Below are 15,236 nucleotides of genomic sequence, written 5' to 3' on the forward strand. Positions count from 1 at the left end.
TTATGGGTACAACAAATTATTTATAAAAGTAAAAATAGCAATTCAGTCACTGATAAAAAGGATATTTGACTAAATTCTATGGTACACAATCTCAATCTACTTTATCATATTCCCACTTATACTTTGGCCTAACGTGGAGACAAAACCACTCTGGAATCCCAGGATAGACCTTGCGCCCACAGAACTAGCAGGATTACCATCTCGACCCTAGCAGACATTAGTTCAGTGTTGAATATCATTGTCCAGATTCCAAGGGCATGAGTTGGCTGGGGATGGTGTCTCCAGACAGGCTCTTGATGAAATTGGTTGACCCAGGATGGGTTGACCCAGGATGTGACAAGCAGTTGTTTATAATAGACAAGCAGCAGATGGTGTAGATTTGACATGTAAGACCAGGGGACAGGGTGTCCTGTTGTGTCAATTGACTTCAAGCCTCTGTCCTTTCACTAAGAGGTCACAGGACGACACAATGCCTCTTCCTCGTACGGTGTTTTGCTCTGCGGCTGGATGCCAGGGCTTTTTTAGTGGCCTCTCTGAAAATGTCCTCCACGTTTTCACGATATTTGGCTGAACACTCCAGATAAAGCTCAGCACTCATGTGCCGCCTGGTCTCCTCACCCTGTGAAACCAAACAAAGGGTATTCATTGCAAGACAGGGGAGTACTGGATCAGAATTGGAAACTGACACACAGGGCCAATCAGGTGGACTAGGATCAAACATTTGAGAAGCAATTGAAGGCCATCATCCATAATTCAAATGAAATGGTTAAAGTCAAAGCTGCACACCGTAAGTTATGTGTATAAACCCTTTCATCAGGAGGACAGGTTGATCCTCACCTGTGTGTAAGTAATGGGAGCCTGGTCCATGGCTTTGAGCCTTCTGGTACGTTCCTTATCCTTTCTCAGGTCAGTCTTACAGCCAATCAGAATGACAGGAACATCGCGACAGAAGTGGTTCACTTCCGGGTACCACTGTGTGAGTCAGCAGATCACAAAAGTTCATATAGGGGTCAGAGGTCAAGGTAGGAAGGAAGGTGGTCAAAATACCACATTGGGATTGCAAAAAACACTCCATAGACAGGTTGTTTGGTTTGGCTCTACGCCCATTGCGTCACACACCCAGGTATCGGTTCTACAAATAGGTGTGTTTTCTTTTGTGTTTACCACCCCCCTCCCTTGCTGTAGTGTTTTACGCATACGTCTCACTCTGACTGCATTCCCCATGTCTTTATCACACTGTTTGCATTCATGGCTCTGTATTGACATTTCCCTGCTCATTGAGGGAGACTTCCAGCAGAGTCCCAGTTTGTGCTGTGGTTGATTCACATGTAGCGAGGGGAGTCAAAAGAAAGTACACCACTATATCAAAGTCAATCATTTACAATCATTCATCAAACTAAATTCCTACCTAGACATGACGTCTAACCACTGATAAGAGGTGAACTCACACAATCCTTTTCCACCTCTCTGTAGTGACTAATGTTGGGTTTGTTTACCAAACCACACTCAGTTAATGTTAGGTTCATTATGCACTGTACTGGGATCCTAGCAAAACACACCGGCCTGTCCAATTCACTCTGTGGTGAGCTGCATTAGCGTTGGATATTGTTGGGCAAAATATGAATGTCATTGGCTGTCACTGCATAATGGAATATCGTTGATGAATCATGGTCAGTGAGCTTACTTTGATTAAGACATTTTCAAAACTGGTGGGGTTGGTTACGTCATAACAGACTAACACCAGGTTGGCATTCTGATAGGAGAGTGGCCTCAAACGATCGTAGTCATCTTGGCCTGAAAAAGATACACAGAAATACACAATGTTAAGTGTTTGATGACATTTTTTTAAGAAAATAGAGACAATAGCAAACAAGGATCTGATCCATTGGGCTTATCCTTGCAGTCCAAGAATGAAAAATAATGGTACATTCATAAAATAACAATGTTAAAAGTATGTCAAATTAAAATGTTCCACTTTTATCTAAAAAATAAACTCTAGTATGGAACAAGTTGATACAGAACCATGCTGGCGGTGAGTTATAAAACCACATCCTGGCTTCAACTTCCATTTCCTGTAAAATAAAGTGGCTGGTGCAGCGGTGATGACTCACAGTAAACAATGTGCTGGGACGTGATACTATGTTCCAGGAACAACCTAAGTAGATCATTCTGCCACTTATTAGTCAATACATGTCATGTGCATATCTAGAGGGGAGTTGAATATCCAGTATTGATAGAGAACAAGTATAAAGTAATTTCTGAAACTAATTTCTCAGGAAGCCAAGTATCCTACGAGTCTGGATAAAAACCCAAAATCCATAACAAGGAGCTGAAAGACTAGAAATCAAGTTTGACATGATCCTAATCAAATAAAAAACTTTTTAACAGAGTAAGGCATTATTTTGAAACAACTTTTCAAGTAAGTAACAATAAAACAAAGATTTTCAATTCAATATCTAGCCATTTCAGCTGATAATCTGAGGTTTCGTTGACAATGTCTAGTTAAAAGTTTCAAAGACCAGTCAGATGACAAACACAGATAGAAACAGCATTTCTGTCTATAGATGAGCCTAGGCCACATCCTGTCACAACAGCTTTCTACAAAACGGCTGCTTATCAGTGCTGCAGGAGGGCAAGGTGTAATGCTCAGTGAGATGTCGTGTCATACTCATAGTTTACCAAAAATGTTTTATTAACTACAAAGTCAGACAGTATTCTACAATAATCCATTATGACATTTCAACACAACACCTTGTTCGGGAAAAAGGAGCCAATCAGAGAAAGGCATTAGACATGTTCAGTGCTCGTCCTAGTCCAATGTTAGTTTTTACTGCTTATTCTCCAGAAAACAAGAGTATCTCTTTAAAACGGGTGGCTATATTAGTTTCTAATTGAAACCCTTTCAGAATCTCTGTTTTGAACCCATTGTTTTGAATGCATTGACGTCTGACACAATTCTATGCTTCTCTAGCATTATGTTCCACCTATCTGATCAAAGATCTGCTATCAGAATACCTCTGCTCAAACAGGACAGGCAAGGTGACTCCACATTCACACCCTGCATATCTGCCCACGTGCAGAAACGTAACACTCTTGTAGATATATAGATACTTAATAATACTTACCAGCTGTGTCATAGAGGTTGAGTCTAATCTCTTTCCCTCCATACTTGACTGTGGTGACATATTTCTCAAACACAGACGGAGCATACTTCTGTTAAACAGAAATGACAAAGGGAGAAAGAAATTCTGTATTTCAATCCTTTTGCATTTCCTCCATGGGATAATGTTAAAGCACATAATTGAGACATAATAAAACCAAAACTGGATACAGTGCGATAGAACACTACTTGTATTCAAAATCTGTCTAGGACAATACCCTAATTATGTAACAACATTATCTTTGGAGATGGAAGCCTATATTTAGAATAGTGTTATTTTTCTGTTCTCAAATACCATGATTTTGTTAAGGAGTGTTAATGCAGTGTAAAAGGAATATATTTGCCTTCATTATTTGAAAGGTTCATGTTTATGCTGGACCTTTGGCATTACACACACTTCAGTCTAAACTTGTATAATGAACTTAACATAAATCTGCTGACCAAAATTAAATAATGGAGATGTCAATAGAATAATTGTTTTATTTGTATTAAGACATTTTTTTAATAAGATGAAATATTTAAACAATGTACTTTTATATTAATTTCATGATAGAGAAGTGGAGATAATCATTAGGCTACTCATAACATTTTAGTTTCACAGCCAACCTCTGAGTTTGGCTTGGTGATGACACCGTCAACAGGGTACAAATGAATCATGACTGCATAATTCAATATATTTTTAAAGGGTGATTATCTTACACATTTACATATCAAACACATTTACCTTCTTATACTCTTATATTTAAAGAGATGCCATGCTGTCCTTACCTCTGGAAAGTCTCCTTTAGCATAGACCATTAGAAGGGATGTTTTCCCACAACCCCCATCACCCACAATAACAATTTTGAGCTCTTCTCCCTTCTTAGCGGTGCCATTGCTTGTCATAGTACCTTTCTGTGTCATATCTCTTCTGTACGGTCCAACAGGTCGCCGTCAGACAGAAGTCAGGGTAATGTCAGTTAATCCAAAGTGAGTCTAAACACATGTCAGTGTTGTACGATAAGTTAATTTAAAGAAACAGAGCTTGGCTAAGTGAGAAGAATAAGTGAGTAAAAACGGGAAAGGAAGAAACAAAGTTCAGGCTCATCTTAACCAGGTCTTTCCCTCTGCTCTGCTCACCACTTCTTGTTCCTGTCCAAACACTTCTCACCCACATCAATTTGTTCACCGGAAGAGTCTCTGTGGTAAGAGCTGTCATGCAATAGTCAACAGCAGTGCCCTCTCACCTTCCCGCTCTGTAGTCATCTGGCCTGTCCCTTAACATCACTAGGTGGGGCTGAGGCTCACACAGAGGCATTGTCTATATTTAAAAAGGTGTATTGAGTGTGCTTCAGCAAAGTTCTGAGTAGTTCACTCTCCTCTGTGCCCTCCTCCTCCCTCTCAGAGAAGGAATCAATAATGATCAATGGCATCTGAGAAGTATTGGTGCTAAGTCATATAGAGGGCTATTATTGCAAGGACTCTGATGAAGAGTGGGGTTAGATGGGGTCAGGGATCACACAGGCCTAGAAACCTTTGACTCGATGGAGCTGTGCCACCTTGAATTCTTGAGCTCTCTTATTTTACTTAGAGTTAGGGATATAACCACTATGGATGAAAAGGCTATTCTATGTCACCCTGTGTGCCTTCACTGGGCCTCTGAAATTATACTGAAAATGTGACCACTAAACCACAATAAATGTAAGTTGGCAGTTTAGTACTAAAGATACTTTTTTCTTAGTGTAAAGATGCAATTTTCTTTAAGAAATCATCATCTCTGAGATGTCTTCTTCATTTTGACAGTTGTCAGTATTTTAAACCACCAACAATTTCAAAAGCGCAAAGACAACACAAGACAGCCATCTTATTGATTTATATTTATTTACAATTCAAAATTATATTTTTTAAACAATTTCTTACAAAAGTAACATGATATTTTGATTAACATTTTATACGAGAAAGTACATTTGAAAGACCATTGGGTAAACTGTTAAACATTTTTTAAAGTTTAAATGGATACTTTTATGTAACTCTTTTCAACCTAGTGCTTCATTGCCACCTACAGGAATGCCACCAAAAGGGATATTTCATTTTGGCTTCTGACAGGCAGTATGTGTGTGAAAAACAATAAGGAGAGATATATTTGGTTTAGACAGCATACAGTTTGTGGCAAAATAAATAGATCCAAAGAAAAATAAAGGTAATTTCAATATACACACAATATCTACATTTATATCAGTGGATTTTGTCGTGTTTTTCTAATCTAAATTGTGGGATTTATGTGAAGTGATATGTTATATGAATAATAACGTTGGCCATATTCTGTTATTATTGCACCAATAACAGTTAATCAATTTCTCTTAGGATTTATTTCAGCCCTTTGGAGAACAGGCAGCTGCCCTTTTGAAGGGCTAGGCCTATAAACACTCCTATGCTCTCAAGCGGCCATGGAGCAGGGAAAATACTATTCAGAAAAGAGAGTGAACGCATATGAATAATGTAGGCCCTATGTTTAAACACATGCATAAACATTCAATAACCGCATTAAATTTGAGTAAAATATAGTTTTGACTAGCGGTACTAAAATGGCCGCTCTCTCTCTTCTGTCCATTTCGTACTGTGAGCAAATGGTGACGCTGGAGTCGAGGCCAAACTCGAGGAAATCTTGACAGACTCCACATAATGTATTCGCCTCCAACACTATCCAAATCAAAACGATCCATGGGATTCATTTTGATTTGGATAGTGTGGTAGGCGAATACATTTTTAAGCAACATTTGTGTTTAAATCTTACGATTATATCTTTATTTTCCTGTGACATAGGCCTACTGAATTAATTAACACAATTTATGAGCTAAAATACCATCGTGCACGCAACATAAATCAACGGGAGTAGCCCAATTTGATCATTGTAAAACCCACCTCCCTATAATCGATTATATTTCTGTGGGACTGCAATCCAGATTAGAATGGTCAAAATATGATTTGAAATATTGACGTGTTGAATATATAGTCTATGTTAAACGTTTATAACCGTAAATATACATTTTGTAACTTTTAACAGTGTTTAGTAATTTGGCAAATTATCTAAATTACCCTGGGTCTATTTATTTTGAAGACAATTGTATGAGGTCTATAGGCTCCAGGCGATGAATGCTGGTTGAATACATTTAAATGTATTATTCTAAATGAAATGCAAAAAAAAATGGTGCAGTAAACCTGTGTCCAGCTCTCCAAATACATTCCAAACATTTTATACAACTATCGAAAGCAACATTATCCCTAAAATATATAAACATTAATTAAGTTATACTATCATTTGAACTATTAACAGATTGACATAAAGGCCTAAATAGATACCCATCTTGCCTGCATAGAACAGCTTGACGTGCAACGGTCCGAGTATTAGGCTCTGTATTTACGAATGTGCAAAGAGAAATAGTGTAGCCTACTGTACTGCGAGCAGTCGTTGGTCTTCTGCACAAGAGGCCCATTCCCTTCCCCCCCTGGGTGTGCTTTTGTGTTCCTTCTATGCTTACGTAATGCTAACATTGCACAAAACAGCTGTCCGGTTTTGCCATACATTTTTTTTTTTACTATGATTCAGTCGGATTTTTAATAGAGGTCTGCCGGTCATAGAAAGACATTTGGCCAACAATATATATATATATTTTTTTTAACATTTTACCTTCTAGTCTAGTTGCTTCTATAATAGTAAAAAAACACGTCCTGCAATGATTTGAGCACTGAGGAACGAATGGAATGGTCTGCATGGTTATATTCTATATGTTATATTCTCTACGAGAAAGGCCCATCAATTGCTGGTATCTGGTATGCCCAACGCATCAATTTTGTTTTCAGAGGGTGTAAACACGTCGTTGGATGGCTGGTTTAGGCTAGTTTAGCCTCGTGACCTTATGGTTCGACGATCCTTTTAACCTTGGCCAATTACGCAGCAATTGTGCATTGGGTATTGAACCCTTCCTGGAAAGCCCAGCTCCTCTACAGTTGACTCTAAAGCAGTTCCGACGTGTAGACTATGTTCTCTGTTCTTGACAGTGAGGTTATTCAACCGCTGTGTTGATCAAGAGACTAAGATTGATCAGCATTATGCATGGCATAGACTACTGTACGCATAGCAACTGTAGCCAGACGAGCACACCTGGAGACCCTTACTCAGGAAAACAACCTCACCACACACACACAGCTTTGTTCCTATTGTTCTGCTTTACCTATAGGATGGATTACATCTTGCTTGTCTGACATGTAACATCTTCTGAGTAGCTGATCAACACCTCGAAATACAACATCGAACCATTATCTTGAAGGGGAAATAGAGAGAGCACGAAGAAGTCTGAAATCCCCTTTGAGTATCCTGAACGAAATACAGCACTATGTTCGAAATCGTTTCTTCTGACCTTATATGGCTGTGTGGGTGCAGTTCTCTCAGACGCGTGGCAACCGGCCAGATTCTCAGATTACTGTCGTTCGCCAAAACCGGTTTAGATCTACCAGCAACTAGACTGAATGTGCCATGTTTCTCCGCTCTGTCGTTTGAATTCTGCTGTAGACTACACTCTTTTACACACAGATACACACACACCCGTTGAAGTCATATTTCTTGCGCACCATTGATATGCTACATTTCCAGTGAGCAAACAGAGACCTGTGTGGGAGACTCAGTTATTTTTTGCGACTGACTATTTCGCCCAGCAATGGCGCAGCAACATAACCAGCACATAGTGATCTCGTTTGTCTGTGAAGAAGCCATTTTGAAATTGAGAACAGAACAGCAGAGAGAAGCCATTAAACAACAGTACATATAAAAAGGTCGTTTTTGGACAAGTGGGAGCAATGAGATGTCTACAAGATTAATGACCCCTTAAAGCATTTCAGTGCTCCCAATAAGACATCTTTCTATTGGATTACATGTTTAATTAACTGTAAGTGTATGATTAGTATTTAATTCCAACAATATAATTTCACTTATTTCAATATAATACTTGTTAAGATAAACTTGGATAAATACATCCTTGGTGAACCTGCTTCTTAAAACAATCAACTTTCCCATTATTGTTGTTTAGAACTATAGCCTATGCTTTGAGACAGCTCAAAATCCATTACCTTAAAAATGACAAGATTTCCATGGCAGTATGTTATGTCGTGTAGCTTCACTTTTAACATCTTCAAATTCGAGGGTGAGGGATTTGACTGCAATTCTGTCTTCAGGAAGAGAGAGGGGAGTTGGTTTGCATACTGCTCTCACTGATGCTGATGGAAGATTTTCAGCATTTGTTATTCGTTGGTCAAATGGCAGTGAAGACAAAGTTAAAAGCTTCAAGTGAAATAGTTTTGGGCTAATTGTTTTCTTCCTTTTTTAGGTGTTGCATTCCCACCCTTCCCTTAAGCCAATATTAGAGGATCCGAAGATGGGAATGAAAACGTTCCATTTCCCCCTGCATTTAGGCCTGATAAATGTATTTCATCACAATGTTAAGGTAAATATTTTCATTAGTTTCATTTTTCATCTGCTTCCTGTTGGATTCAGTATCTATGTGCTTAGCCTTTGGGGATACTAATAAGTAGGATTGAGTCTGGAATTCTACAGAAATAAAAATATGCCCTTGAAACAAGGTCAGGTAAATGTTACCCTCACATTCGTTCTGTCTAATGTCCCCCAAAAAATGTAGGCCTATAGCCTTCTCCTTACTATGAACCTTTATCATTTCACACATTTAGTGCATGAGCCATCATTTGAAGGAAGAATACTTACTGACTTTCAGGGCATTAAAGGTATCTGTTGTGTAACTAGATGCTGTAGCCTACCATGTGAGAGATGAGAAGCAACCACTCTTTAATGTAGAAAAAGGGGGTTAGCTGAGAACAAACAGCCAACTTCCAGATTCAGCATTTTTCAGAAAGGCCATTTGCTCTCTGGCCTGTTTTGTGCTGACAGAGCAGCAAATATACTTAGCCTCTGATGGATATAGTTAAAACAGCATGCAAATTAATGTATTGAAGAGAGGTGGCAATTCTACTGACACCATTACTCATAAATGATCAATGTATGATAGAAGTCAATGAATAAACAGAATTGTGATATTTTAATAACAGTAACTGCACATTTCCTACATTTAAAAATGTACAAAAGTTAATAAAATGTCATTTACAAATGCTATCATACATGGCCATTTACAGTGCAAAATGCCATTACAATGTCATTATACTTTTTCTCTTCATAGCAATTACAAGCTGTTTATTCACTATTTTTTACTTTAGAATCACAAATACTTTTATGGGTGTGCCATGACCTAGTTAGGACAAAGATGGATTCCAAGCAGAGGAGAAAAAAAGGTTAAAAATGTCAAAGGGATAACATCCAGTATTTTATCTTCCTTCTTCTCAATCCTGTCAATGAGGAATCATTGTAATTTATCATAGTCCATAAAGAGATGAGGAAATCAAGTATAAGATCCCTTTTGGAACAAAGGAAACCCATATTGGCCATTGAGTCCCATTTCAGGAAAATGGCTGCTGAGCGCGCGCTCAGCCCCCTCTCTGCTCACTGTTAAAGGATTCCTCAGCCGTGCCTCTAATAGCAGAAGCTAAAATGGAGCTTCGCTCTGATTGGCCAGTGGAACTGCTACTGTTAACCAGCCAATTGCCCAAGCACTGCAAAATATCATGCAATGGATGGTACATCTCCTTAGCATACTTAACACAAAAGCTCAAAAGGACAATTGAACAGATTAATAATGCAAAACGTGTCGGCTAAGATAAATTGTTACTTTAAAATCTCCCCATATTTGGCTTTTGGATATTATAAGGGTATTACAGACTAAGTGCATAGGTTATAATGTAGTCCTAGTCTGCAGTCGCAAACTGTTTTTGAGTAATGTTTTATTTACGTAATATATTGTAAACAGACCCAACAGTTTTCATGAGAAGCACCATTAACACAGCTCTAGGGTCAGGCTTTAAAATTCATTTGTCTAACCTCTTCAAGCAGGAATTAAAACGTAATACTGACCCTAGATCTGTGCTTAGACAGAACTTGCGTCTGCCTTCTATGTCCATCTTGTTTCCCGTATGAGTAAATGTAGGCGGTAGATTCAACACTTATTACATGCCCAATGTGCGAGCTATAGTTACTATATAATTACTTTTAATATTTGCATTAAAATGAATACATATCTTGATTTATTAGTGTGATTTTGTGTTTAAAATTGTCCCATAATATTCCAAAATATACGCATACGTAAAGAACCTCGAATCGAAAGTGCGAATGGTATGAGGGAAGGGAAGCTCAATAGTGGTGTATTGTGGGAGAGACCGAAACCCCAGACTGGAGGCACAATATGTGTTGGCTCGCAAAAAGGAGGCAGTATCCTTTAAATCATGTAGTGTAATCAGTGGGAGGTAAACGATCTCGCCGTTTGATTATTAAAATATCGTTCGATCGGATAAATCATGTCCAAGCCAGGGGAAAGAAACAGGCTAAACGAAGACCATGGCAGAAAGCAGAGTTCAAGTAAGCCTGCTCTTTTTTTTCTTCTTTCCTCTGTAATGTCTGTTTCGGTTACTGGGATACTCTTATGACCCCCATTTTCTTCCTCAGTATTTGCAAATTCAAGCATCTACTACTGTAGGCTATCGCTACAATGTAACGAGTGTTCGTGCGTGAGTCTGTTGCTCTCATCTTCTTGAAATTTCTACACAGGTTTGGCGAACGGCATGGACAACCACCATCCCGTTTGCAGTTCGGGAGAGAAACGAAGTCACCATTGGAGAAGTTTCAAGTTGATTATTGACCCAGCGTTGAAAAAGGGATCGCACAAACTGTATCGTTACGATGGAACTTCATTTAACATGCCCGTAAGTGTTACATCCGTATTAGAAAAGAGAAACCCCTTCACTACATTGTTGCATAGTGTTCGCCTCAAAGATTGACACAATGTACATTGTTAGTGGGCAGGACACGTTACTTTCTGCACCTGACACAGTGCATCAAAAGTGTCACTATCCCGGCGCTACAAACGCAGTCAAGGGTTTATGTAAAAAAAAAAAAAAAAATCCAATCAACTTGATTGATCGGAAATCGGCCTGTTATAACACTCCTGCTTGTCAGAACTTTGAATGGTTAGGCTACATTTTATCATTCATTCTACAGAACCCTGGGATGCCGCCCATCGATATCGTCCGAGACCCAAGAATCGGTCGTCTCTGGACAAAGTACAAGGAGACCGATCTGCCGGTTCCAAAGTTTAAGGTAGGCTAATGAGTTAAACACTAAGATCTTAAACGAATGTGCAATGATTTAGACATTTTCGGTCTGTTACAGCCTTCTAAAGTTCCGAAGTTTTAGGTATGCAGACACACCCCCTCGCTGATGTTGATTGTGTCATGTTTTTTTATTTAGGATGTAGTGCGCCAGGCAGGCAACACATGCTACTGTCCCTTTATAGAATACACATTTTGCATGTTGTAGCTTATGTCAACACCATTCTATAGTGGTTATCTGGTTTTTAAAAATGTGAACAGCAGCTGTCCTAAAAGAATGATATTTAATCAGATATACATGCATTTTATTTTTGTTTGTAACATTGAAGCCTGTAACTCAGGTTTCAATGGCTAATGGATACATATGCTGTAGCCTAAATAAATGTAACATTCATAATGTAATGCAACTCTTTTATTTCTCCAGATTGATGAATGTTACATCGGCCGTGTTCCACCCAAGGAGGTGACATTTGCCAGGCTGAATGATAACATCAGAGAAGGTTTTTTGACTGACATGTGCAAGAAATTTGGAGACATAGAAGAGGTGGAAATTCTCTACAATCCGAAGAACAAAAAGCATTTAGGAATAGCTAAAGTTATTTTTGGAACTGTAAAAGCAGCCAAGGATGCTGTCCAGACTCTACACAACACGTCTGTCATGGGCAACATCATCCACGTGGAGCTGGATCCCAAAGGTAAGCAATCTTTGCATGGGCTAAATATATGAGAGTATTTATAAATAATGTGCAATTAATTCTGTTGTAGGAATTACATTTACACATATGTGATAACATGATCCTTTATTTATAAGGTGTCACTAATTAAACTTTTGGAGGAGAACATTTAGTCACGTGTATACATTTACTCTGGTTGCTTGGTTACCAGAGTAATTGCATCTCAATGTCAGTACGATTTACATGGGATTCAGCCCACGAGCATCAAAACGGTGTACAAACTGCAGAACGGTCTTTTTTAGACTAGAATACAAATACAAATGAAACACTGTTAGGCCTATATCGGTTTGGACTTGTTTATTTGATTTAAATCTGATTATTGCAGTAATCATTGAATTAGTTATACTTGTAGTTTGTTTCTTTCTGTGCACAGGGATGGCCTATAATCAAACAATTAGGCTTGAAATATGTTAAACTATAGCCAAAATATAGTTGCTTAATTTCAGCCTATAATTAAACAATATTTTACCGGTTCATGCTAGCTGCATTTTACAATCTTAATATCTTTGGCTGTAGCCATTAATATTGGTAATGTATCTTTATTTAAAGTTGACACATCAAGAACCTGCAATAGTTTCATTCTCTTAAAGAGACAGTGGTTCCTCTCATGTCAGCAGAAGGTGCTCAGTGATGCATTTGGTTTATAGGCCTAATGGTAGCCTATATAGAAAGGCTGGAGATCATGCATGAAATCTTAGGCCTACTGAGTACTGTCAATTTGTTATTATATTTTCACCTGCCAGCAGTAGTAGGCATATATCCCTGAAATTGATTTTTCAACTAGGCTAATGATCTCCATGTGTAGCTGCTGATTTTAAAACGTCCATGAAATGTCACGAGAAAATGTCTTGTTATAAATCATGCAGAAACTCCTCCAAACCATCATTTTCTGTTTTATAAAATAAATTGAAAAATAATGCCTTCAGAAAGTATTCATACCCCTTGATTTATTCCACATTTGGTTGTGTTTCAGCCTGAATTCATGTTGGATGAAAAAATGTATAATTCTCATCTACACACAATACCACATAATGACAAAGTGAAAACATGTTTTTTGAAATGTTTGCAAATCTATCTCATTTACATAAACATTCATACACCTGAGTCAGTAGAAGCACATTTGGTGCTCTAAGAGCTTTCCACACACACTGGATTGTGCAACAATTGTCCATTTATTATTTTCAAAACTCTTCAAGCTCTCAAATTGGTTGTTGATCATTGCCAGACAACCATTTTCAGGCCCTGCCATGTATTTTTTTTGTTGTTTTTTGTTAGAATTTTACCCATTTTTCTCCCCAATTTCGTGGTATCCAATTGTTGTAGCTACTATCTTGTCTCATCACTACAACTCCCGTACAGGCTCAGGAGAGACGAAGGTTGAAAGTCATGCGTCCTCCGATACACAACCCAACCAGCCGTACTGCTTCTTAACACAGCGCGCATCCAACCCGGAAGCCAGCCGCACCAATGTGTCGGAGGGTATACCGTGCACCTGGCAACCTTGGTTAGCGCGCACTGCGCCCGGCCCGCCACAGGAGTTGCTGGTGCGCGATGAGACAAGGACATCCCTACCAACCAAGTCCTCCCTAACCCGGACGACGCTAGGCCAATTGTGCGTCGCCCCACGGACCTCCCGGTCGCGGCCAGTTACGACAGAGCCTGGGCACGAACCCAGGGACTCTGATGGCACAGCTGGCGCTGGAGTACAGCGCCCTTAACCACTGCGCCACCCGGGAGGCCTCTGCCATGTATTTTCAAGTAGATTTAAGTCAAATGTTATTCGGACACTCATGAACATTCACTGTGTTCTTGGTAAGCAACTCCAGTACAGATTTTGCCTTGTGTTTTAGGTTATTGTCCTGCTGAAAGGTGAATTCTTCTTCCAGTGTGTGGTGGAAAGCAGACTGAACCAGGTTTTCCCACTAGGATTTTGCCTGTGCTTAGCGGCATTTGGTTTATTTATTTTTATCCTGAAAAACTCCCCCTTCATTAAAGATTACAAGCAAACCTATAACATGATGCAGCCACCACTATGCTTGAACATATGGAGAATGGTACACAGTAATGTGTTGTATTGGATTTGCCCCAACATAATTTTGTACTCAGGACAAAAAGTGTATTGCTTTGCCACATTTGTTGCAGTATTTCTTTAGTGCTGAAGCAAACAGGATGCATGTTTTGGAATATTTGTATTCTGTAGCGGCTTCCTTCTTTTCACTCTGTCAATTAGGTTAGTATTGTGGAGTAACTAAAATGTTGTTGATCCATCTTCAGTTTTCTCCTATCACAACCATTAAACAATGTTTTAAAGTCACCATTGGCCTCATTGTGAAATCCCTGAAAGGTTTCCTTCCACTCTGGCAACTGAGTTAAGAAGGGCACTTGTTTTCTTGTTGTGACTGGGTGTATTGATAAACCATCCAAAGTGTAATAATTCAATTCACCATGCTCAAAGGGATATTCAATGTCTATTTTTTTTTTGTACCCATCTACCAATAGGTTCCATTCTTTGAGAGGCATTGGAAAACCTCCCTGGTCTTTGTGGTTGAATCTGTGTTTGAAATTCACTGCAGGACTGTGGGACCTTACAATTATCTGTGTGTGTGGATACAGAGCTTGAAGTAGACATTCAAAACTCATGTTAAACACTGTTATTGCACATAGAATCCATGCAACATATTATTTTAATTGTTAGGCATATTTTTACTCCTGAATTGTATGCTTTCCATAACAAAGGGCTTGAATACTTATTGACTCAAGACGTTTCAGCTTTTCATATTTTATTTTTTGGAAAAATTTCAAACAACATAATTCCACTATAACATTATGGGGATTTTGGGTAGGCCAGTGACAACTCAATTGAATCCATGTTAAATTCAAAATGTGGAAAAGGTCAAGGGGTGTAAAGGCACTATATATCACATATTATTGCATATACATTATTTTGTATTTATTGCTGTGCATGATGTTATTTTTACTCATCTCCTAAGGTGTCAACTAAAGGGTAACTGAGAAATATCATTTTCTATTTCAGTAAGGTGCCACCAAACCTTTATTGTACCATATCTTAACCTTATCCATTC

The 15,236-nt window shown here is 38.7% G+C and overlaps 2 protein-coding genes across 4 annotated transcripts in view; one reads left to right on the plus strand and one right to left on the minus strand.

Moving 5' to 3' along the window:
• rhof (ras homolog family member F) lies at nucleotides 1-8,527 on the minus strand. 2 transcript variants are annotated; one of them, XM_035776266.1, is made up of 5 exons: nucleotides 8,264-8,527; nucleotides 3,126-3,213; nucleotides 1,685-1,794; nucleotides 838-972; nucleotides 1-619 (listed from the first exon to the last, which is right to left on the minus strand). In XM_035776266.1, exons 1-5 carry the CDS (start codon nucleotides 8,321-8,323, stop codon nucleotides 455-457), a joined length of 558 nt encoding a protein of 185 aa, XP_035632159.1. In that variant the 5' UTR covers nucleotides 8,324-8,527; the 3' UTR covers nucleotides 1-454. The 2 variants fall into 2 exon arrangements, with proteins under 2 accessions (XP_035632159.1, XP_035632158.1); XM_035776265.2 differs by lacking the exon at nucleotides 8,264-8,527 and adding an exon at nucleotides 3,929-4,933.
• The window catches only part of LOC118387666 (histone-lysine N-methyltransferase SETD1B-A-like), a 24,459-nt gene continuing 17,743 nt past the window's right edge, over nucleotides 8,521-15,236 (plus strand). Inside the window, exons 1-4 of one of the 2 annotated variants that reach the window (XM_052525764.1) lie at nucleotides 8,521-8,637; nucleotides 10,860-11,014; nucleotides 11,310-11,408; nucleotides 11,844-12,114. In XM_052525764.1, the coding sequence (XP_052381724.1) occupies nucleotides 10,874-11,014; nucleotides 11,310-11,408; nucleotides 11,844-12,114 (511 nt within the window). In that variant the 5' untranslated portion in view covers nucleotides 8,521-8,637; nucleotides 10,860-10,873. The other variant, XM_052525763.1, reaches the window with a different exon arrangement.

The sequence above is a fragment of the Oncorhynchus keta genome, chromosome 9, assembly GCF_023373465.1.
Source record: "Oncorhynchus keta strain PuntledgeMale-10-30-2019 chromosome 9, Oket_V2, whole genome shotgun sequence".
NCBI lineage: Eukaryota > Metazoa > Chordata > Actinopteri > Salmoniformes > Salmonidae > Oncorhynchus > Oncorhynchus keta.